The sequence below is a fragment of the Balaenoptera borealis genome (genome assembly GCF_965194805.1).
Source record: "Balaenoptera borealis genome assembly, chromosome: 10".
NCBI classification, from domain to species: Eukaryota; Metazoa; Chordata; class Mammalia; order Artiodactyla; family Balaenopteridae; genus Balaenoptera; species Balaenoptera borealis.
In genome coordinates, this window is record NC_138874.1 from 14,315,806 (window position 1) to 14,339,265 (window position 23,460).

The 23,460-nt window shown below is 58.0% G+C and overlaps 1 protein-coding gene across 3 annotated transcripts in view; it reads left to right on the top strand.

Moving 5' to 3' along the window:
• PGBD5 (piggyBac transposable element derived 5) overlaps positions 1-23,460 on the top strand; it is an 88,876-nt gene that overhangs the window by 39,407 nt on the left and 26,009 nt on the right. For all 3 annotated transcript variants that reach the window (XR_014248939.1, XM_082407124.1, XM_082407125.1), the window contains exons 2-3: positions 13,953-14,380; positions 19,952-20,086. Coding sequence is in view for 2 of the 3 variants with exons in the window: in XM_082407124.1 (XP_082263250.1) it covers positions 13,953-14,380; positions 19,952-20,086 (563 nt within the window). In the remaining variant the exon portion in view is untranslated. The remainder of the gene's footprint in view (positions 1-13,952; positions 14,381-19,951; positions 20,087-23,460) is intronic.

Here is a 23,460-nt window from a genome sequence, read left to right on the forward strand (position 1 = left end):
AGCATTGCTTGTGAGCCAGCACCACCTTCCCCCAGCCCCAGACAGGGCTTCAGAATCCTCCTTAACAAGTGTACAGGCAGTTGCCAACTAGAAGCGACATGAGCGCCAGAGCCTGTTGGCCACCTCTGGACAGGGATTGACACCTACGCTGAAGCGGAGGGAGAGGGCCTCTTCTGTTCCCTCCTCGGGAGGTGAGTGCCTGTGTATGCGCTGGGTGTCGGGTGGCACCTGCACAGATGGGTTTTGGACACACCCTGGGCGATATTTCTGTAGGTATCTGAGCAGGACCCAAATCTACCCAAAGGCTACAAAATCTTAGCCCCACTTTGTGTCATTCTCCATACCTACTAGCCACTCTGCCACTGGAGTGATTGAGGAAGTTGAAGCCTTTGATAGTCCCTGAAGCCTTTATTAAAATGAGAACCCCCTTGGGAAGGGTCATACCTGAAGGTGTTCTCCACTGGAACTTCAGTTCTCCATCAAGATTCTGGCAGTGCTGCAGAGCTGGAGTCATGAGGGACAGACGGGGGCGGGAGACGCACCATGGAGAAAGGCTGGGCCGGCAGGAGGCGACAGGAGGCCCCAGGCCACCAGCTGCAGGTCCCTGAAGCATCCTTGCCCGGCACTCACTTGGTTGACCACAATGAGCATCTCTAGAAGGGACCTGTGTGTCAGGTATGCCGATCGGCTTCTGGCTATCAGCAGGGGTGAGTGGAGGACTAACTTCATCTCCGTCCACATTTAGCCAGCAGAGTCTGTTGCAGAGAGCATCTCTAAGGAAGATACGACGTAATCAGAGTTTCTGTAGGAGGAGGACAGCCTTTCTGCATCTGCTCCAATTGGAGGGGCTACCATTGGAAAGGTGCATTCTGTGCTCTTAGCACGTACGTGGGGCGAGCTCCTTACCAAATAAGAGGACAACAGGGGGACGGTGGTGGGGAAGACACGCACGGCACTTGCTAGGTGTGGTTTATAGTGTTCCGGGTCTCCTAACTGCTTTCGCCTTTGATTATTCACTCTAGTTTTTTATCTTTACGCATGAAAATGAGGAATAGTTGCGTATGTGCTTTGCAATTGGCCTTTCTAGTGTGGAGTCACCCTTAACAGGAAGGAAATCTAAACAACGCAGTAGCTCCAAAACGGCTGGGTAAACGTGGCCGGGGTGCCGTCTCACCCAGGCCGTGTGCCGTGTTGGAGGGTCCGCTGAGCTGAGAGCTCCCTGCTCTTCCTGGGCTCGCAGCGTGACAAGTGCGGCTGCCTGAGCGCCGTGGGCCCTTCTCCTGCCCGGAAGACCCGCTCCTCTGTTCTGAGACGCTTAGGTGATAGAGGTCACTCACCTCGGCCGGGGAGGGCTGCCCCACGATGGGACCTTTTACTGCCTTCCAGCCACCCCCAGTGCACGTCTTCGTGCTCGGTGCCCAGGGAGCTGGTGCACAGGCTAGACTGGTGCTTGGGGCGCTGTGGTGGGAGGCGTGCTTCCGTGATGGGGCAGTGGCATGGGGTCAGGAGGCAACTAGGGCTCACGCTTGGGCTCCGACCTTCAGCAGCTGGCCCGAGCTCTGTGTCTCTTCTTCCGCATCCGTACAACTTCCTTAGAAATGTGGTGCTAACATACATGGGTCTCGAGCGCAGCTCTGGGCGCGTCACCAGCCCTAAATGAAGGTCAGTGTCCCCTCCCCATACCGGGCACCTCACACTTCGGTACGTTGTGGAATTAAAGGATGTACCTCAGAGGCTCCCCTCCTGAACGAATAATCTGACTGTTGTCCAGCTTGAACAGACCTGTTGGGCACGAGACAACTGGCTCTGGGTTTCTGTTCTCAAGTTCTCTGAAGCCGGGCCTTGGGGGCGGTCACCTTTGTGCCTTCTGTTCCTCAAAGTCTAAGTTTTTCTTAAACATCCCTGAATGCTTTAGAATTCAGGCGTCAGCTGGGTGTCTTTCCAGTGGCCAGGGGCTGAGCCCATGGCAGCAGGTGGGCCTTCCAGGCAGAGTGGCCCACGATGCACAGGCGATTGTGTTTCTAGAGCAGGTCTCATCCGGGTAATTTGTCCTACCAATAATTTTCGTACAGACTTCATCCTGAAGCTGCATGATTTAAAGCTGAGGAAAAAATAACATTGCCACGAGATGGGCGACAAGAATAGCATTTGTGTTGGAAAACAAACTGCAGTTTAAAACAGCAGACGCTTGTCCGAGCTCGTGCTGCTGTAGACAGTGGGGCACTGGTGCCCGGAGGTGGGTTTGCTCAGGTGATGGTGGAGCTCCCGGTGAAGGGAGAGGGCTCGGGCCCAGGTTGGGGTCCGCGGGCGCCCACCCCCACCCAGACCCAGAAGGGGAAAGGAGGTCCTGGTGACACAGCCTTCGCCGAGGGCCGCCCCCTGGGCCACAGCTGGTGGTCCCGCCAACACGGGCCGTCGAGGGGCGGCTCTGGGCACACACGCGCACGCCCTTAGCCTCTCTGCCTCGCTGCCGCAGAGGCCGCCTCGTTCTTACACACAGAAACATCAGGGTGATATAGGTCTTTGTGAAGTAAAATAAACGTGATTTATTCCTATTTACTGATAAATAAATAAATATCTCCCTGGGCAGCCTTTGTGGAGTTGGGCTCTGGAGTGTGGCCTGAGAGGGGAAAGGCTACCAGCAGGCCAGAGGCCAGAGTCACCCCAGCTCACTCACTGTGACTGAGACCTTCTGTGGTCCTTGTTTCCTCGCGGGAAAGTGAGGCGGATGTGCCGTCTGTCCTGGAGGCCACGGGGTGACCAGCAGGACGGGCTCAGCCTCTGCCCGCGGTGTCTCCGGGGTCGCCCTCCCGCGTCCGCACCTGCAGCATCCCGCCCGTCCCCGCCTGGCCTCCACGCCGAGAGGGGGGAGCCCAGGCCCGTGCTGCTTGTCCCTCACTTGCCCAGGCTTTTTCTCTCTCCCTGCCCCACCCCCTGGGGTCTGGTTCTCCATCCCAGCACCCCTTGCCTTGTCTCTTCCGTCTCTCGTCCTGTGTTCTGTCTCCCGCCAGGGTGTGGGCGGGTGTGCAGGGAATTAGAGGGATCTCATCAGCATCCGGGGGCCAAGCGGCTCCTGTGGCTTCCTTTGTCCTGAGACACGGCCAGCACCGGCTGTCTGTCTGTCTGTGGGGCGCCGCGGGGCCCTGGGGTAGTGGAAACTACACCCCTGTCCTCTTGCAGCACCCCCTTGTCCCCAGCACACACACACACACACGCTCAGAGTAAATCCAGAGGGGCTGATGGTGGAAAAGAAGGAGGACGGTGTGCGGGTCTGCAGACCTGGGCTGTGTGGCCTCAAGTGACTGGCGAGTCTGTAAAAGGGGGTAACGGATCGCACCAGTGATTCTAAACCAGGAGGGAGAGAGAGAGAGAGAGAGAGAGAGAGAGAGAGAGAGAGAGAGAGAGAGAGAGAGAGAGAGAGAGAGAGAGAGAGAGAGAGTGTGTGTGTGTGTGTGTGTGTGTGTGTGTGTGTCGGGGCGTTGCCTAAGAGAACCAGGGTGGGGGGCTGTCACCCATGTCCTGCAGGTCCTCCCGGGGAGGGAGTCCAGTGCCACCCACCTCCCCATCACTGCGTGCACGGACCAGGCGGAGCCCGCTGCCCTTTGGGGAGGGGAGCCTGGGAGCCAGCGGTGCCTGGATGGTAGGGGCCAGCAGAGCACGGACCAGCTGTCCCCACCCACCGCCGCCCATCAGTGATCTAACGGCCGTCATGTCCACACACATCCTTGACCAGTTGCTGCTCAGGCCGGGCTGGGCCCCGGAGAGGAAGTCCAGGTTTGACCTTCCGAGGCCCACTGTCTGGGGGCAGGCTGCCACGTGACCTTTACTTTCTCATTCGGGTTGGCAAGGGCCAGACCGTTTCCCTGGGGGCCTCGCAGGGCCTCTGGTTTCTCCAGACTCATCCTCAATGGCCTGTGGCTGAGGTGTTCCAGGGCTCGGGACCAGCCTGTGCCACTTGCTTCTGGTTTGTTTGCTTCTTCAGGCTCCCAGTATTTTTTCAGGGCCAAGACAGGATTCCCAAAACGGCGCATTTTCTGTGCACGGCCCAGCGTGTGTGTCTCTGTAGCCATGTGTTTAATCTCCTGTGTAGGTAAGCACAAAGGTCCACATCTAGGGTCCTGAGGAATGTGAGGCCCGGGTCCCTCACCTCTTCGGATACATACACACACATGCATGCACGCACACACAGGTGCCTGGAAAGGGTCCCCAGCTCCAGGACCTGCCCCTTTGTCTTCTCCCTCCCTCATCGGGTTCCATAACCCTAACCCTCGATGCTTTTGACCTTCTCTGTTTACTGCCCTCACATCCTAAAGAGCCATTTCCCTTTTCATTCCCTCATTCCCTCATTCATTCATCACTCACCCGACAAGGTATCTGCTGAGCACCTCCCGTGGGCCGGACAGTGTTCTAGGCGGTGAAGATGCAACAGGGAACAGAACAGACAAAGACCCCCGCCCGTGGACGCTACGCGCACCGCTTCTGTTACCCTCTCTCCCGGGAGTCACCGTAAGTGACAACATCACCCTGACATCCCCGACAGCACCCTAACAATATCCACGACTTCCTGCTGGTACATCAGCAGCCAGATCCTGGCCGCGCTCCTCCCGGCCCCGCCAGCTTTCAAGGAGGGCCCGTCTCACTTCAGCAGCACACAGTTAGCTTTCTAAGAATCTACTTCAGCCACGAGAAGACCTCGCAAGCCCACGTGTGCGTCGGTGGTCGGCTTCCAGCTTTCCCCCCTTTCTCCTGATCAGCCGCTGCCTCACAGCATCCTCGTGGTCAGAGCTTCATCGCGTACGTGGAGGGTCGCAAGCAACCGCAAAGTGAGAGGGGCCCACCGTGTGGGGCGTCTGTGCCCCCGTGCGCAGGGCCGCCAGGGCGAGGCTCTCCGGCGTGTCTTTCCCCGGGCCCGGTGACCTCGCACGAGTTGTCCCCGTGAGCCTGAGCCTCCGCAGCTGCGAAGCGGGCGTCCCAGTGCCTCCTCGGTGGGCTGTTGCAAGAGGAAGACCCTGCCAGTCACACGCTCGCTGTGGGGCTCGATGCCAAGAAGACCCTCCGCCAGCACGTCAGGCTTTTCTGTCCTGTCAAGGGCACACTTCTTGAAGCCTAGGATGGTTGCATCCTTTTCACTGCTCCTCCCCCAGCGCCTGACGGCATGGTCCGCTTCTGTCACCTCTCATGGAGGAGGGACCAGGGTGGTCCGGGGGGTGCGGGTGAGGTTGCCATGCTACCTGGAACTGGCCAGGGCTGGCAGCAAGTTGGGGACCTCAGTGGTCTCAGCTGAGGCCTCATGAACGGGAGGAGGTAGGTCTGAGGAAGGAGCCTGAGGAAGAAACAGTGTCCCGGGTGGATGGAAATCGGGCACGGACCTGATGTGATTGGGGCTGAAGAGCTGCAGTGGGTGTGGTGGCATCAGGGAAGATCTGGGAAGGGATGGGGGACATTAACTCAGCATCCGGGTGGCCCATCCTCCCTGGCCACTCTGCACGAACTGGGGCTGGAGGTGGGCAGGCCTTGGACGGTTCCTCACCACCACGTCCCTCCCCCATCAGGTGCTACCAAAGTGGGAAAAACACTTCTGTCCTTTCTGTACCCAAGCAGAGCTTTCAAAATACAGCCTCATGTGAAAAATAGACACGGTGTCTAAATGAAACACAAAGTGTGGTCGCCAAGGCTGCTGTTCTGTCACAGCCATCTGGTAAGCGAGCTCCTGGAAGAGGGACAGGAGCCGGGGATGTGGGGTTCACGGATGCCGTCCGCAGGTGGTGAGGCAGTATTACTGGGTGTTGGGCGTGTGCGACGTACCTTAGGCTCCTGACGTACGTCGTCCCACTTCATCCTCACCCAAACCCTGAATTTCAGACTGTTATCTTCCGTTTACCGGCATGGAGACTGCAGATCACCGTGCTGTAGACTGAACGTTTGTGCCCCCCAAATTCATATGCTGAAACCTAACGCCCAGTGTGATGCCCCCCAAATTCATATGCTGAAACCTAACGCCCAGTGTGATGGCGTTGGGAGGTGCTCAGGGCATGAGGGTGGAGCCCTCGTGATGGGATGTGTGCCTTATGAAAGAGACCCAGAGAGCTCCTTGGTCCCCTCCCCATGTGGGAACACAGCGAGGAAACAGCCCCCTATGAACCAGAAGGCGGCCGTCACCTCGCCGGACACCGAATCTGCCTGCACTTGATCTGACCCTGCACTTCTGGCCTCCAGAACTGTGAGAAGTACATTTCTGTTGTTGGAGCCCCCTGCCTGTGGTATTCTGTTGTAGCAGCCCAAACAGACCAAGACAGAGAGGTTAAGGAATGTGCCCGAGGTCCCACGGCTGGCGAGTCATGGGGAGCTGGACCCAGTCCAGGGCCTCAACTTGGCTGGACAGCAGCCATTTCAGAATGACGATGGGAGACTTTTATACGATTATTGACATTCCTCAAAATAACTTACATCATCGTCTTGTTGTTTCGTTAGTCTTGGACGGGAGATGATGCAAGTGACCAGTGAGAAGCTGAGACCCAGAGATACAGCAGCTTCCCGGAGGTTCAGGCAGACGAGACCCTGGAGCAGGGCAGCTCCCAACCCAGCCCCAGCTCCTCCGCGTCCTTACACACACCTCCCTCCTCAGCACTAAGGAAGAGGGAAAGACGTGTCTTGGTGCCCAAGTGTCTTAGTGGGATGAGCCTGGGCCAGGGCAGGGGGATGGGGGAGAGCCAGGGGGATGGGGGAGAGCATCTGGAATGAGCCTGGGAGGAGGGTGGGTGCAGGGAGAGCCTGGTCCAGGGCAGGGGGATGGGGGAGAGCGTCGGGAATGAGCCTGGGAGGAGGGTGGGCGCAGGGGGAGCCTGGGCCAGGGCAGGGGGATGGGGGAGAGTGTCGGGAATGAGCCTGGAGGGAGGGTGGGCGCAGGGGGAGCCTGGTCCAGGGCAGGGGGATGGGGGAGAGCGTTGGGAATGAGCCTGGAGGGAGGGTGGGCGCAGGGGGAGCCTGGTCCAGGGCAGGGGGATGGGGGAGAGCTTCGGGAATGAGCCTGGGGGGAGGGTGGGTGCAGGGAGAGCCTGGTCCAGGGCAGGGGGATGGGGGGGATGGGGGAGAGTGTCGGGAATGAGCCTGGGGGGAGGGTGGGTGCAGGTGGAGCCTGGTCCAGGGCAGGGAGATGGGGGAGAGCGTTGGGAATGAGCCTGGAGGGAGGGTGGGCACAGGGGGAGCCTGGTCCAGGGCAGGGGGATGGGGGAGAGCGTCGGGAATGAGCCTGGGGGGAGGGTGGGCGCAGGGGGAGCCTGGTCCAGGGCAGGGGGATGGGGGGGATGGGGGAGAGTGTCGGGAATGAGCCTGGGGGGAGGGTGCGCGCAGGGGGAGCCTGGTCCAGGGCAGGGGGATGGGGGAGAGTGTCGGGAATGAGCCTGGGGGGAGGGTGCGTGCAGGGGGAGCCTGGGCCAGGGCAGGGGGATGGGGGAGAGTGTCGGGAATGAGCCTGGGGGGAGGGTGGGCGCAGGGGGAGCCTGGTCCAGGGCGGGGAGGGGAGCCTGGTCCAGGCTTTCTCAGTAGCGTGGGCTGGTGAAGGCCACAGCACACTGGGCATGGCAGGACTCAGACTCACAGATTGTCACAGAATAGCCTTGTTGCCTCCTGGCCTTTGGGCTACTGCCAGTAAAGGAGTCACAGTTACAGTGACATCTGTCGTTCCCGTGACCTCTGAGTCTGCTCTGTGGCGTCATCACCTTGCTACTCACGCTGAGAACCAGATCTGGTCGGAGGAGTAGGAGTTCCTTGTTCTGTCTGTACAAACATGTCTGACCTGATGTCTTTTCACGAACGGAGTCCAAAGAATAGTTTGTGCACATGAGCTCGACTGTAGAAACACCGCTGCTCCAGACAGAGAGGACATGGTCCGGGTGGGAGGTTCCCCGGGCCCAGGGGAGCGGGCACTGCCATGCTCTCTCTCCCAGGGCTCTCTTAGCTCAGTGCACGTGGAGATGGTCACGGCCACCTCTGCCCTGCAGAGCGCTCCCAGGAGACCCTTCGGAGCAGGTTGACTGCAGGTGGAGAAGCTCGAGTTGGCTGTCACACAGGAATCTTATGTTTCGTGTTAAACAGGCCTTCTTACGTGCGTGTATGTGCCTCATACAGTGAGTGCTTCTGAAGGTGACATGTCGGGCTCAGGTGCATGTCACCCCTTCTTTGTGTACCAGCGCTTTGCCACATGACGTCTAGTCAAGGTTCTGGATTTAGTGTCTCCGTTAGCCCACAGATTAGCCTCTTTCTGTAGGGACCACACGCTGCTGTTCTATGATCTGTTCACTATGAACAGCATCAACTTGCATTTGTTACCTGTCACTTAGCTGTGAGCAAAAGTTATGCAAGGGAAGAGGATTTAGAGCTCTCGCGTGGCCGCCTGGCTGCATTCTGCAGTGGAGACTTAGACCTCAAGTGTTTGTCAGATAGCTGGCTTGTCAGATAGCTGGCTTGTCCTGCCTGTCAGCCACCGGGGGAAGGACAGAAGGATGCGAGAGACAGGACGATTACGTCCACCGAAGGTGAAGACCAGCTGCAGCTGGCAATGAGAACAACGGGTCCGCCTGTCTTCTGCGTTACCCATTTATGGACTGTTGTGCCTTAAGATTTTTCAGTGTCTCCAGTGAGAGGAATATTTTTGTGATGATACAGGATGTTCCCGTTATATTTTTTTATTAATTTATTAATTAATTTTTTTTTTTTTTGGCTGCATTGGGTCTTCGTTGCTGCACGCGGGCTTTCTCCAGTTGCGGCGAGCGGGGGCTACTCTTCATTGCGGTGCGCGCACTTCTCATTGCGGTGGCTTCTCTTTGTTGCGGAGCACAGGCTCTAGGCACGCGGGCTTCAGTCGTTGTGGCATGTGGGCTCAGTAGTTGTAGCTTGCGGGCTCTAGAGCGCAGGCTCAGTAGTTGTGGCACGTGGGCTCAGTAGTTGTGGCTCGCGGGCTCTAGAGCACAGGCTCAGTAGTTGTGGCACGTGCGTGGGCTTAGTTGCTCCGCGGCATGTGCATCGAACCACACGTCCCCTGCATTGGCAGGCGGATTCTTAACCCCTGCGCCACCAGGGAAGTCCTCCTGTTATATTTTTATACCGTTTGATTTGGCCTGGAGATAAGTTATTTTGTAATTTTTAAACCGTTAATTCAAAATATTGTGTTCCTCATACATGTCGCAAAACTGCTGACTATTTGTACCCCAAAGTGCCAGTGTATGCAAAATGCCAATCTCATCTCAAAATGAAAGCTTCAGTCTCTAAAAGGTTACGCTTTCGAAAGCACACAGCGCCAGCCTTTTCTTCCAGACAGGGCAAAGGTGGGGGTCAGTGCCACATGCGGGGTGCCCGGCTGCCTTGGGTCTGGGTGGTGCAGTGGGTGGAGGGAAAGGGGCAGCCGGAGCAGCTCCTTTGGGACCAGGACCCACGCCCCAGTGGGCCTCAGGGCGGACTGGCCAGGACTGGCCATTGTCTGACTTCCACTCACTCTAGGGTGGTTATTACTCCAATTTGACTGATAAGGAAACTGAGGCACAGAGAGGTTATGTGGCCTGCCTAAGGTCACACAGCCAGTAGCTGTGGACAGGGAAGGGGGAAAAGGCATCAGAAGATGCAGAAGGGCCAGGGGGAGTTCTGCAGTGGTTTCCCTCAATTCAGGAAGGGAGGGAGGGAGGAAATTAAACCCAACAAGATCCCGAGCCAGCTCACCCAAGCTGGGCACCTGGACGGTGTCTGTGACGCACCCCTTCCCACATCCTGTCCGTGACCAAGTGTCTCCCACCCAGGGCTCACCTGGCCATCCCAGCTTGGTGTCCTCAGGGAGGTGCAGCCAGGGGTGTGCCTGCTCTGCCCCGCCCTGCCCCGCCCTGCCCGCCCACTCAGGCCTCCTGTTACACACAGAAGCTGCTGGCTGACCTGACTTCTCCACCGGGCGTTAGCACGGGGGGCTGCTGTCCAGACACCAGACCCTGCCTGGGGGGCTCAGCACCGATGCTCCTCCTCCTCGGTGGGCGTGGCTCCTTCCTCCTTGCCACTCACCATCCATCCACCCTCAGCGGGAATGTTTTGGACATACCGTGTACTGGGCTCCGAGGATGCAGGGTGATGCGACGGCCTCGACCTCTGAGGGTGGGGCAGCAGAGGCAGACCGCAGCAAGTGTAAGTCCCTAAGAAAACCACAGTAGGCTGATGAACACAAGGAGGGAGACCCAGTGGGGGCCGAGACTGAGAAGCCCGGCACTGGTCAGCTTGCAGTTGGGTGGGCAGAAAAGCCTACAGGTGGGGATGCTCAATGAATCTAGAGGCCGGGAGGGCTTCGTCCCCGCAGACACGCCTGCGTGGACGCAGGCCCTGTGGTGGGAAGAGATGCCGGGGCCCAGGCCTGACACCAGCTCCACCTATGAGCCGAGCACCGGCCCGGCATGGAGCGTGGCCCAGGACGAGCCTGGGGGTGGGGCATGCAGGGCTCTGAACCCTGGGCGCTTCGTGAGGAACGTAGCTCTGCTTTAAGTGCAATGGGCACTCATGGGGGCGTTTTCCTTACGCAGGGAGGTACTGTGATCCGGCTTGTGTCTTTAAAATAATTTCCCTGTTGCTGTCAGTTATTTGGGGGGGGGGATGCCCTTGCGTGAGGCTGCTTTAATCGTCCAGGCCAGAGGCGGAGGCCGCGTGGGAGGGAGGGCTGCACGCGCTGGTTGGTGGGCACGGTGTGGTGCAGGGGTGGGCGTGGGCTGCAGGAGGCGTGGGACCCACGGTGGTCCAGGTGTCTGGCCCAGGTAACCGGGGGGCTGGTGGGGAGGAGCAGAGGGCGGGGGGCGCAGTGGGGAACCTGGGGTTTCGGTCCAGACACCGTTAGCTTAAGGTATCAGCCTGTGTGCCAGTCCTGGTACCAGTGGAAGTGATCAGTGGATGTGGCCGCTTTTGGATGGAGGCTCCCGGGCTCAGGCCGTCCCCGCTGCCCCCTCACCTGTAGTCCGTGCCCGTGCCCAGCACACCTGCAGGGGGACCAGGGGAGGAGCCAGAGAAGCACAGGGACGGGCCGTGGCCACCCCTCCCGCTCCGTTGGGTCCCCGCCGGGTCTCAGTGACTTCAGGAGCAGCCCAGACCTCCGCCACTCTGCGGGCAGCGAGGACCCCCTGAAGTGTGGTCCGTCGTGCTCACGGTGCTTCACTGGCCCGGCCCCGGTGCCAGCCCAGGTCCCGTGCCCCTCGACGCCTCGAGCCACTCACCCTCCTCCCGGGGCCTTTGCACGAGATGTCCTCTCTGCCCGAAATACTCTGCAACGTCTGCACCCCAGCCCCATGGGGCTGATGACTTTCCACCCATAAAGCCCAGCTCGCCTGGCCCCTTCAGGGAGCCTCCCGGACCCTGTCCCCAGGACCTGGACTCAGGGTCCCCTCGTGGGCACAGCCTTCCCCAGCCTGACGTCACCGGGTCACTCTCCGTGGCCTGCTCCCCTCACCCCATCGAGAACCTCTGGGGAGGGAATACCGGTCGTACTCCTTTCTGTTCCCAGGGTCACCACGACGTTTTTCACTGAATGGTGGTTCGCTGCCACCCTCAAGTGACCGTCCCCTTTCCAAACAGAACATCTGCTTTTGTAGCCGCTGCTGAGAAGAGGGGTTAGGGGTTCCTCGCATGCGGTGGGCTGGGGAGTCTCCGGGGGATGGAGCTTCACTGAGCGACTGTCAGGGCCCCCTGGTCTGCAGGCCTGCTGCCACATCCTGGGTTTGATCCCCTGGAGGCCAAGGGAACCAGGTGGGTGGTGGTGATGGGGCCTTGAAGGAGCGGCGTGGTGACACGATGGGGTGGGTGGGCGTGAGGAGGGAGGGGAGGGAGACGGTTGTGTGAGTTTATTAGCTGGACGCCAGGATAAGCCTGGGCAGGCGTCCCCTCTCCTCCCCCAGGGCCGCTCCCAGCCCCAGTTCCATGCTGCCTTTACGTTTATGGCAACATGGGGTCCTCTCCCTCCAGAGTTGCTCCTGGCTGTGCTCTGTGACCCTCCTTTGCCCACCTCGGAGGCGGAGGGAGGCTGTGTGGTCGTGAGGACCACACACCTGGCTTGAGTTGTGTGCTCGCCGTTGCAGACAGCCACGTCCCTTGTGGTCGGATGGGACACTCGGGAGGGCGGCAGGGGCGCCGTTCACAGCTGCAGCAGGGTGACTGGACCTAGGCCCGGTGGGACGAAGGTCACCCGCTCTAAGGCACTTAGAGGTGGGCGGCCTTGGGCTGTGTCCTCACGCTTCTGAGCTCCTGTTTCCTCACCTGCAGGACGGGACGTTGCTTCACAGGTCGTGAGGATCACACGGGTTAATACCCAGAAAAGCTCTTGATACACGAATCAGAAGGGAGGGAGTCTTATCTCGGCTGGGGATCTGCCCACCTCCGGGGCCTGATTATTAAACAGATAAGAGGGTATCAGCTACTTCCCCGGTTTCTTCATTAAGCGGTTGGCCAGGCCCGAGTTTGCTGTGTGAATTCATTTTGAAATGGTCTGAGAGGCAAAATGACTTTAAACATAACTTTTGGAAGAGAAAATTTCATTCTGCTTACTCAGCATGATGTAGCCATTAAAATGCTGGTTTTCCTCCTTTTTGAAAGCTACCCCTGAATAATTTATGGCTTCACCCGCCAGAGGCTGCAAGGTTTGCGGAAATAAAATGATTTCAGTCAGGGCGGCCGTGGAGCCGTCCTGCCGGCCTCATTGTCAGGTCAGCCAGGGCCGGTGCCCATGGCACCAGGACCGCCTGGAGCCCTTCCAAGAAATGACTGGTGAAAGAGAATATGGTGGCCGTTTTGCTCTCTGGGCCTTGGTTTCTTCTTCTGTAAAATGAGGGCAGTTAGAGCATTCTAAAGCCCTCAGCCCGCCGTCAATGGATTTCTCTGGATGATGTCTCAGTAAAGGTTACCCAGTAGGTACCTCCGTAGGACCAGGCACTGTGCTTGCTGCATCCCCTGCGTCCCCCGTTCATCCTGCCCCACGCGACAGCCTGGCAAAGCAGCTGTTACTGTGCCCATTGTATGAACGGGAGAGATGAAGACATCTATCCAAGGCCGTGCAGTTAGCGAGCAGTAAACTTAGGGTTGCGCCCCCCAGATCTGTCCTTCTGCATTTAAGACCTGGGATGCCTCATGTACACTGTCAGTCTTCATTTTGCTGTAGAAAAGTTGTTTTTCAGAGACTGCCTACATCAGTCGTAGTGGAAAGTTGGGGGTGGGCTGGGGGTGAGTTTAAGGTTCCAAAGAATGTGCACAGCTTTTATGAGAAGTCACTACAAGGATGCAGTAGAAGCAAAGCTTGTCTCCTTCAGGTCTCTACGTACTGTTAGCCTCGCTTACATGGAGTTAAAAGCCATGTCTCCTTAAGGATGTGTGTGTGTGTGTGTGTGTGTGTGTGTGTGTGTGTGTGTTTCAAAAGGCTGTCCTTGCATTTGTAAAAAACTGTGAGGTTTTCATTGCATTGGTGAAATTATCTAAACAAGCCCCTTCAGATTTATTTACTAATAAATGTAGAGTCACCACCTAGACAGTACCTAATAGATTGCCGTCTCACTTGAACGGAATCTTTCGGGCCCCGAGTGGTGAAAGCATTCTTATTCCCAAAGTCACCTTAACTTACAAGGAGACGAGACCCAGAGCCCCATGCCGAGCTCCTCTGTTCAGAACTCGGTGTGTCTCTGGCGGGTGCCCTCCACCCTCCTCCCCCGTGTGCCTTTCTCTTCCGATGGTGTTTCTGGTCTGCCAGATCTGTGAGGCGGGGCCGTGTGCAGGGCGCAGTGGGGAAGCGGGGCACGGGGAACGCGGGGCGGCGTGTCCTGTCGGGGGAGGACGGCTTCGGGGGGCGCGTTCGGGCTCCTCCCGGGAGGGAGTCGGGAGGGGAGGTGGCGCTCGGGCGGAGGCCTCGAGGGGACCCAGCGGCTGTAGCAGTGGCGCTTGGCCTGCCCGCCCAGGTCCCACCCGGAAGATGCCGCCCAGCGCCAGTGCCGTGGACTTCTTCCAGCTCTTCGTCCCTGACAACGTCCTCAAGAACATGGTGGTGCAGACCAACCTGTACGCCAAGAAGTTCCAGGAGCGGTTCGGGAGCGACGGGGCCTGGGTGGACGTGACGCTGCCGGAGATGAAGGCGTTCCTGGGCTACGTGATCTCCACCAGCACCTCCCACTGCGAGTCTGTGCTCAGCATCTGGAGCGGCGGCTTCTACAGCAACCGCAGCCTCGCCCTGGTCATGAGCCAGGCCCGCTTCGAGAAGATCCTCAAGTACTTCCACGTCGTGGCCTTCCGCTCCAGCCAGACCACGCACGGCCTCTACAAGGTCCAGCCCTTCCTGGACTCCCTGCAGAATGGCTTCGACTCCGCCTTCAGGCCTTCCCAAACCCAGGTGAGGCCGCCGGCCAGGGCCGGGCCTTCAGGGGTGGCAGTGGGTCGGGGAAATGGTGGGTGGTGACCTTGGCATCCTCCCATCCTGCCTTGACCCCGAGGTCACTTCCGGGGTGTCCCTGCCCGTCCCCCAGGCCACCAGCCCGTCCATCCCCATCCGACCAGAGGGAGGTGATGGAGGAACAGCTCCAAACCCCATTCAGCATTTTGCTTCGAGATGCAGTTTCCCTCCTCTTTTTCCCTCATCCTCCCTCTCCTTTTTTTTTTTTATAAATTTATTTATTTTTTATTTTTTTTTGGCTGTGTTGGGTCTTCGTTTCTGTGCGAGGGCTTTCTCTAGTTGCGGCGAGCGGGGGCCACTCTTCATCGCGGTACGCGGGCCTCTCACTATCGCGGCCTCTCTTGTTGCGGAGCACAGGCTCCAGACACGCAGGCTCAGTAGTTGTGGCTCACGGGCCGAGTTGCTCCGCGGCATGTGGGATCTTCCCAGACCAGGGCACGAACCCGTGTCCCCTGCATTGGCAGGCAGATTCTCAACCACTGCGCCACCAGAGAAGCCCCTCCCTCTCCTTTGATTACACTTTCTTTCTGAACTATGGTTTGCTCAGGGTAATGTTAATTTTCTCGTATCCTCCGAGCATGTGCTCATCTGCTGGTGGTGAAAGGAGGCGAGAGGCCTTCTAGAGGGTGAAGGGAACGGGCCTGGGGTTGCAGCCATCCTCAGGCCGTCGGAGTGGCTCAGGTGCTGGGGTCCCCGGGCCCGCGTGGAGAGCCGGCCGCCTTTGGACTGGAGGTGACAGAGCCCCGGCCCTGACTGTTACGGCCCCTCACTTTCCTCGCTTCCTACATGGAGGCTGTGTTTGCGCTCAGCTCCCAAGTCCCGGCCTTCTGGTTGGCTGGGGCAATCGCATTTGGCTGTGGTGAGACAGTTTCAGAATCGTCCTCAAAGTTGCCCTGCTGGTCTGGAAACTGAGGAGGTGGCTCCTTCTAGAAATTTCTCTAAGGAAAACATCAGGAGGTTCACAGCCCACATGAGCCCAGTTCCCTTTGATCTGTTCCATACGGAGACAAAATCTTACTTCTCTTTTATTTGTACGTTTAAAGACCCACCCACCCACCTACTTTTCCTTGTGCTTTTCCTTAAAGGTCTTCGTCACGGGCCTCAAGTTCTTTTCGCTGTTCTCTTTGAGATCCTCTCCTAATTCCCTGTCTCATCTTCTCTGCACAGCTGGAAAGCACAGGGTTTCCGTGGGGAAAATAATGTCCCGTGTCAGGTCCGCGGTCCCTGCACGGTTCTCCTGTCTCTGCTCTGCTGTCCTGTGAATGTGCCGGTCCATGAGGGTCTCCAGGTGTCTGTGATATGCCTTCTGACTCCTGGGAGGTGTTCCCTCCTCTCTGCCTTTGTAGGTTTCCCATCTCCAGGACCCCGTGTGACTCCAGGCTTCCCGAATCCCCCGACTATTTACAGGGCAACGAATGCCATTTTGTCTTGTCACTCGCCTTCCTTCTTACCAGGAGGTGGGGTCTTTGGGGACACACGCCCTGCCTTATAACAGGCCCTGCAGGACCAAGTACAGGGCTGGGCTTGGTTTTTTTGTGTGTGTCACTGAATATTTGCTTGGTTGAAAATGAGCCAGACCAGAGACACATTGGCTGGGATACAAGGGGAAAAAACAATAGTCTGGCCATCCTTGGCATCAAACATTTGAAGAGCTGCTGGAGAGGGCTGTGAGCTCACTAAGACCAAGCATCTTCCCAGAGCCAACCAAGCAGCTCCATGGATGATTGATATTTAACAGGCTGAAGATAAGGCTGCCCAGGGTCCTTCCAGCCCCTAGACGAGCTGTACCCATGATGACACCCATGTTTGTTGTGTGCCTGCCGTGTGCCGGCCCCGGGCGGCCTGATCCTTCTGGAACGGCAGCATCAGACACCTGAGACCTACGTCCCAGGCGATCGCCATGTCTGTGTGTGTGTGTCCCCAGGGTCCGTTTAGCCGGTAGGCACACTGCAGCACCCACTAGCGAATTCTGAGCTATGTGGGGTCACCCCTTCCCAGCCCCAGACATGGGTGCCGTGAGGGGGGCAGGTGTCTGGGGTGGCAGCTCTGCCCTCTTGCGTCGTACGGCTCAGATGGGTACGAGGGGAGACCCTGGAGAGATGGTCACTCTATTCTTGCCGCCCACATCTTTTCTTTGCGTCCAGTTGATGAGACTGAGAAAAGAGGGGCTGACGTGAGATTTAGTCTGGGGAAGGGCTCTCAGCTCTCTGCTCACGTTGGGGTTTTTTTCCTCCCCCCCTTTGCTTTTTCTTTTTAAAATTTTACTTTGTATTTAATTTTTATTTTTACCTTTGTATTTGCAAACTTATGTGCTCTCGTCGCTACCGTTTTCCATCCCGTGCTCTATATGTTGGTCAGGATCCCAGCAGGAAACAAATGCTGTGTTCCAGAAGGGCAGTTGCAGAGAATTGGAAGCTGGGACTGTGGACAGTCAGGGTTTAGGGGCATCACCAGGGTGGGGAACACCTGGGCTGGCAACAGCGGGAAGCCGCCGTGAGCCTGTGCCGAGGAGCGGAGCGGGGGCAGCGACGGCTGCAGCCCGACGGCGCGGGCAGGCAGGCAGGGCTCCCATCTCTTGTTCGTCCCTCCCTCGTGGCCAGGCGCTGGGGGCAGGGCCCTGGGGCGTGCGGTTTATAAGAGGTTGGCCACCAGGACACAGCGCAGGGTAGGAAGGTGGAAAGGGGGTCTGGGGGGCAAACAGTACCCGGTAGATCCCACCCACCAGACAGGAACACGAGGCAGAGGGGAAGAGTCCCTGGGATTGGCTTTCCAGTGGGCTGGTGATCACCTGGAATTTCCGCTTCCTCTCGACTCTGGGCCCCACTGAGCCAGCTCTGCGTGAGGAGGGCCAGCCAAAGGAGGTGAGACCAGAAAGTGCAGCGTGGATTGGAGCAGGCTCGGGCCTCCCTGTGGGCTGGCGGTCCCGCCAACACGGGCCGTCGAGGGGCGGCCCTGGGCACACACGCGCACGCCCTCAGCCTCTCTGCCTCGCTGCCGCAGAGGCCGCCTCGTTCTTACACGTAGAAACATCAGGGTCGTCTACGTCTTTGTTAAGTAAAATAAAGGAAACCCTCGAGGTTTCCCGGCTTTCCAGCTTCTCCTTCTCTGAAATCTCTGTTGGCTCTGGAACATTCCATTCAAGGAGAAGGTGCGTTTTCAAGGTGCAGTCCTCCACCCCGAGGCCTCAGGGCTCCACTGACCGGTCTTCGCTCCGCTTGTTGAGACCAGTGGGAACAGTGTCCGCTCCATCCCCCAGCAGACTCGGCTCCAGGCTCCGGGGAACGGCTCCGCATCGCCGCCATGCACACGCCGCACCTCGGCACACGGCACACGGCACCCTCTGCCCTGCAGTCCCTGGAGCCTTTTTATTGCAGCAAATGTGGCCCTTTGGGATGAGCTTGCAGAGTCTCCAGACTCCACCAGTAACCCCAGCAGCGGGGTGCGCCCACGCGCGAGTGTCTGTACACAGCTACTAAATGGGGAGACGCTGCATCTCCTCAGGCCCGGGGGCAGGTTAGTTAAAGGACGATTGGGGGAGGGATTGCGGAAGTCAATACACGGCCGCCGTGTCTCCCCTACATAACCACTGCCCCCCCCCCCAGCCTGAGCTCGTCACACCCGGGAGGGGCTCAGAACACACAGCTGGGTGACAGCAGTGCTGGCCGACGACAGCCTGGCAGAGGAGGGGGCAGTTTTCGGAGCTCTGGAGAGCGCCCTGCCCCATGCTGCGCTCAGCGGTGACCCGTTCCACATGCCTGTAATGAGGGTGGAAAAGAGGAGAAGCCATGGAAGGCCAGGCGTTCCCGCTGGCCCCTTTGCGCCGGTGAAGCATGTGATGAAATAGAAACTTGAACGGGAGTCTGTGATAGGTGCAGGTGGAGTAGAGGACGTTGGCCTTCTGCAGAGCAGAGGGAGGGCCGCCTCTTCCTCCCTCCCGGCTCCACCCGCCCGCCCCTCCATGTGTGGGGCGTGGCCATCCTGCTGCAGTGGTTCCAGATGGGCCTTGAAGGTTTGAAGAGCCGCACGGAGCCGGGCGCGAGGTCAGCTTCTCCAGCCTCCCCTTCGTGAGCTCAAGGCAGGGGAGGCCGGGCTTAATGACCCCCGCTTCCAACAACAGAACACTGAAGGGGCTGGTATGCACACCTAAGACCCAACACTGCAGGGCAGTTCTTTCTTAAGTGCGATTCGAGGTAACATTAATAGGAGAGCGGAAGGCCACTGTCCATGTCACACTTGGTCACTGCCCTCATCAGGCCACATTCTGACATCACCTGGGAGCTCGCTGGGAAGGCAGAAACTCAGGCCCTGCCCCAAGCTTTCCGAAACAGAGCCCACATTTCATAAGATTCCCAGGTCACTAGTTTGTTCATTCAAGTTGAAAGGCCCTGATGGAGAGCGGGCATTGGCACACTTTTTCTGTCAGCGGCCAGGTATTAGACTTTGGGGGCCATGTGGTCTGTGTTGGGACCTTGTAGCCCAAAAGCAGCCACTGACAGCACATCAGTGAGGGGCACGGCAGGTTCTGGGAAAACTTGATTTACAGCGGGCGGGGTGGCCAGCCCCTGATCTGGAGTTTTGTGAAGAGTTCTTAGAATCATAGTATTTCCAGCATTCTTCATTTCAGTGAAGCACACACGTACGTACCAATCCGTAAGGAAGCTTGAAATTGGATTGGAGGGGAAGTGTAGCAGGTTCCTAAAATTTACCCAGGAGTCCCCCCAAAAGCTTTAGCTTGAAGGAACAAAACTTGGGGCACCCCCGGAACCTGTTTTCATGCCATTTCTTTTTACTTTATTGTCTTGTCATTGAAAAAGTCCTGTCACCGTGCCATCGAGAAGTGGAAATAGGTGAAGTAAGTTTAAAAATTGCCTGGGGAGTCCCACGTCAGAAAGGAGGTGATGACCCAGAGGAGAGCCAGAGGCTGGGTCGTGGCAATGAGGGAACTGGGTCATTTCAGGAAGAGTTGTTAAAAAGAGAATGTTTAGCCTGGGAAAAAGAAGGTCATGGGCCAGCATGAGAGCTGTCCGGAAAACCTAAAGAACCTGAAGAATCGTGTGAAGTTGGGTCAGTAGGTTTAGGTTAGATGTAGGTCACCTTTGCGTCAGTGAACGGTTGGAGCGTCCATCAGTGGAAAGGTCTTCCTTGAAAGGAAGTGGGTGTCCCCACCGGGCATGTCCAGCTGGAAGTCAGGACCCCTGCTGGAGGTCCCTCTCCCAAGTGAGAGTTTGGACTGAGGACCTTAGGCCAATAATAATAACTGTCATGATGATTTCCATTTACTAAATACCTGCTAAGTGCCAGTTTCTCATTTAATCCTCCCCCAAACACTGGTATAGACAAATGAGGAGACTCAAGGAGACTGAAGGGGACTCAGGATCAGAGAGGTAAAGTAACTTAGCCAAGGTCACACAGCTGGTCAAAGGCAGAGACTAGATTTCAGCCCAGACCTGAAGACCCCCCCTGAGCTCATGCTGCCTTCCATGAGAATCTCTGCTTTTTCTTTCCCGGCAGGTGCTACATGAACCCCTGATCGATGAGGACCCTGTGTTCATTGCCACATGCACGGAGCGGGAGCTGCGGAAGAGGAAAAAGCGGAAATTCAGCCTCTGGGTCCGGCAGTGCTCTTCCACTGGCTTCATCATCCAGGTGAGCCCTGGGCCGGCCCTGGAGGCCGAGGGAGGATTTGGTAACCGGTGAACTTGCCCACTTACCCTTTTCCCTGCATCTCACTAGATGCTGCAGTTTAGGCTGGGGTGCGCCGCTCTCTTCCTCGCTGGGGCACGGGGCTAGCTGGCGCTGTCCGCTGCATGTTCTTCCTGCCCGCTCCGGCCCCCGGGGTTAAACAACAGCCGTAAACACCGATCAGGGCTCAGGCCCTTACAGTGTCAGCCAGAGGGTTCACCAGAATGGTGGGCACAGAGGTCGCTGCCATGGCTCTCGAGAGTGCGTCGTGACACCCCAGAAAGACCCCCCCCGACCCCGCCGGGTCTCTGTCCTAAGGTCGCCTTCTTCAGAGGCCTGCAGCGGCATCAGGAGCTCGGCCCTCTGAGCCAGCCTTGCCGCCTGCTCCCTGGCTGTGCCCTGAAGAGGTGGCCGGGCTCTGCTGCGGGAACAGTGTCAGACGCGGAGCTGCCGGAGCGGCAGCGGAAGGAAGAGCGGGGGCTGGCGAAGCGGACCCCGGCTGGGCTGGTTCCTGCCACTCAGGCCTCTCGGCGGCCCCCGCTGCCCTGCCCGGCTGCAGCCCCAGGCCCAAGGCACAGGGGGTTTGCACACCTCCTCCCGCCCCCGAGCCAGGGAAGGATTCGTAGGAAGGTTCAGCTGAGCATCTCCGCGCCGCATGTGCTCGAGCCCCGGCAAGGAAGGTGCGTGTGCCCCAAGCAGCAGCCCGCCCTGCCCCGCGGGCCGGGGGGCTTCAGGTTGGGCTGGGCCCGGGCTCTCCAGCTGGGCTCACGCACAGGCTTCAGGCTGTTGCTAGACAGACCCACCCCAGAGCGGGAAACACTCCGGACGTACAACCTGGGCCCTCCCTCCCCACACAACCCCTGCCATCGCTATAGTATCTTTTGCAGTGACACTGCCCTGGGGACAGGGGAGTCCGTTTCACTGTATATATGTGACATTCAGTCATTCTTTGAATAAATACTTACTGCTGCGTGCTGTGGCCTGCAGCATCGGGCCAGGCACCGAGGTATGCAGTCATGGCTCTGCCTTCCCAGGGGTCTGCCTGTGCGGCTTTTGAAGGAATGTTCGCATGTGGGTTCTGTGTGCATCTGGCACCCCTTCCTTTTTACTGTAAACTTGACGAGTAGCGAGGAGTCACGACCATTACCTGCAAAGCCCCTCTCTCTTTCTCTCTCTCTCTCTCTCTCTGTCTCTGTCTCTCTGTGCAGGTTCCTCCTAGTTTCTATGAAACCTATAAAATCCCCATCTGTCAGATAAAAGGTTCGGATTGGTACCTTGAAGTTTCCTTTTATTTCTAAAACTCTCTGATCCTAGGAAGCTTTGTGCAGCTTGAGGGTTTGAATTGAGAAGTCAGGATTGAGGCTGGCAGCTCCCGGTCCCAAGCAGTCTGGCCTCCGCCGAGGCCAGGGCGACTGGAAGCCCCGTGCACGCAGGTGCTGAAAGGGTACCTACCCTTGGCTGCAGGCTGTCCCGTGGCAGATGGAGCGAGGACTTCCGTGGCCTCCCCAGTTCGTTGGTCGAGATGGAGGTGTTTGTGGTGGCAGCAAAGCAGGGAGGGACACCTCCGTCTGAGAAGGACCCACGCGGCCTGGGGACGGTTGTCTCTTCAGCATCCTGGCCCTTGTCTTGGCCCCCCAGACCCTAATCCTGGTTAGGCAGCGGCCCAGGCAGATGCAGCCGTGGGGCGGGGGGCAAGGGGAGCCTCCCCACCCCGAGGTTTCACACCTGCATCTCCTCTGTTCTCACACCAGCCGCGAGGTACAAGCGGCAGTGGTACGCACACCCGCTTCCCAGATGAGGTGGGTCAGTGCTGCTAATGTTCCGGGACCCCCTCCTCAGTCCTGAGGACCAGCTACAAGCCCAGCTCTGCTACTTCCTGTGTGAACTAAGCCGGCTCCCAAACTGTCCTGGATCTTAGCGTCCTTACCTGTAGAGTGAAAGGATGGGGGGGCCTTAATCAGTGAGGCCCCTTCTACTGCAACGTTCTGTGATTCTTCTCTCTTTTAACGTCACCTGTGGGATGGTGTACACAAGCCCATTTTCTTCATTTTAGTTTGTCGAATAAATTCTTCTTCTAAATAACTTTCCACTGGAGAATCCCGGTTGCTGAGCCTAAAGAAGCTGTGGCCATCCTGCTGCCCAAATGGCCCTTCGCCCCCTGCTGTCCTCCCGCTGGCAGCAGGTCTGAGGCTGGCCGATGGGAGGCCGGCAGACGTGGCGCGTGAAGGGGTCGGAAAGGGCGTGTGCACAGTTCCCCTCTGGCCTCTCCGCCCTGACCACGGGCAGATGTCCCGGCTGGATCGCTGAGTCCTGAAACCATGAACTCATAAAAGTGATCGCGGGCCACGGAGGCTTTGCTGTCGTGTGTGACACGGTAACAGAATTGCCCCGGGGCCTGCCAGTGAAGGTCTGCAAAGCTGACCAGGTAACCTTCTTCCCGTTACCCTGTCATGGACACGGCTGATACCCGGAAGGGACAGTGGATTCCAGGAGAGACCCAAGGCCTGGCTTCGGCTTTATAGTGTCATTCGGCCAAGACTGTAAGGTTTGCTGACTGGACTGCATGCTTCTGAGGTAGGGCCTCATGGGGGATTAGCTCCACTCGGAATATTCTAGATCAAGGCTTAAGTGAGGAAAAAAACATTCCAGATCGGGTAGTGGTTTCTCAAGTGGTCCCAGTAAAGGTCATTGTGAGAGCTGACCAGGAGCTCCAAGCCTCAGAAGCGGTGAGTGCTTCCTCTCAGGGCACCTGAACGAGGAGGGAAAGCCCACAGTTCGACAGACAATGCTGCTAACGGGAAGGGAGTCCAGAGGAACCCCGGTATTTTCAGTACTTTTATAGGTTCACTGCTCTTGAATTCATCTGAAGGGGAATCTCAGAATCAGATGAAAGTGGTTAAGAGTCCTGGGCGATCTAACCCGTGAGGGGACGGTAGGGAGGTGTGTGGGAGAAGAGGTGAACTGTGTCGCCCTGAAAATTAAGGAGTTGATGTGTTTCACTTCTGGGAGTGCAAGAGGGAGGGAGTAAAATGTTTCCAGGAGGGAGAAGCCATCAGAGGAGGTGCCGTCACTGCAGAGAGAGTCACACCCGCGTGGAGACGCTGTCCCGCGTGATGACGTGGCACTGCCTCGTCTGTCCTCGGCTCTCTCCTCCAGCCCTCCTTCCAGAATCTCGTATGAGACGCCTGGATCGCGGTGGGGCCGGTCCCCCACTTGGCGTTTGTAGAGCTGCCCCGCAGGCCTACTCACCACAAAAGCCCTCGGATCCAAGGTGCCTACCTTGGGGTCTCCCCCTGCGCCGAACGCTGAACACCGAATCAGCATGTGACGACGCCAGC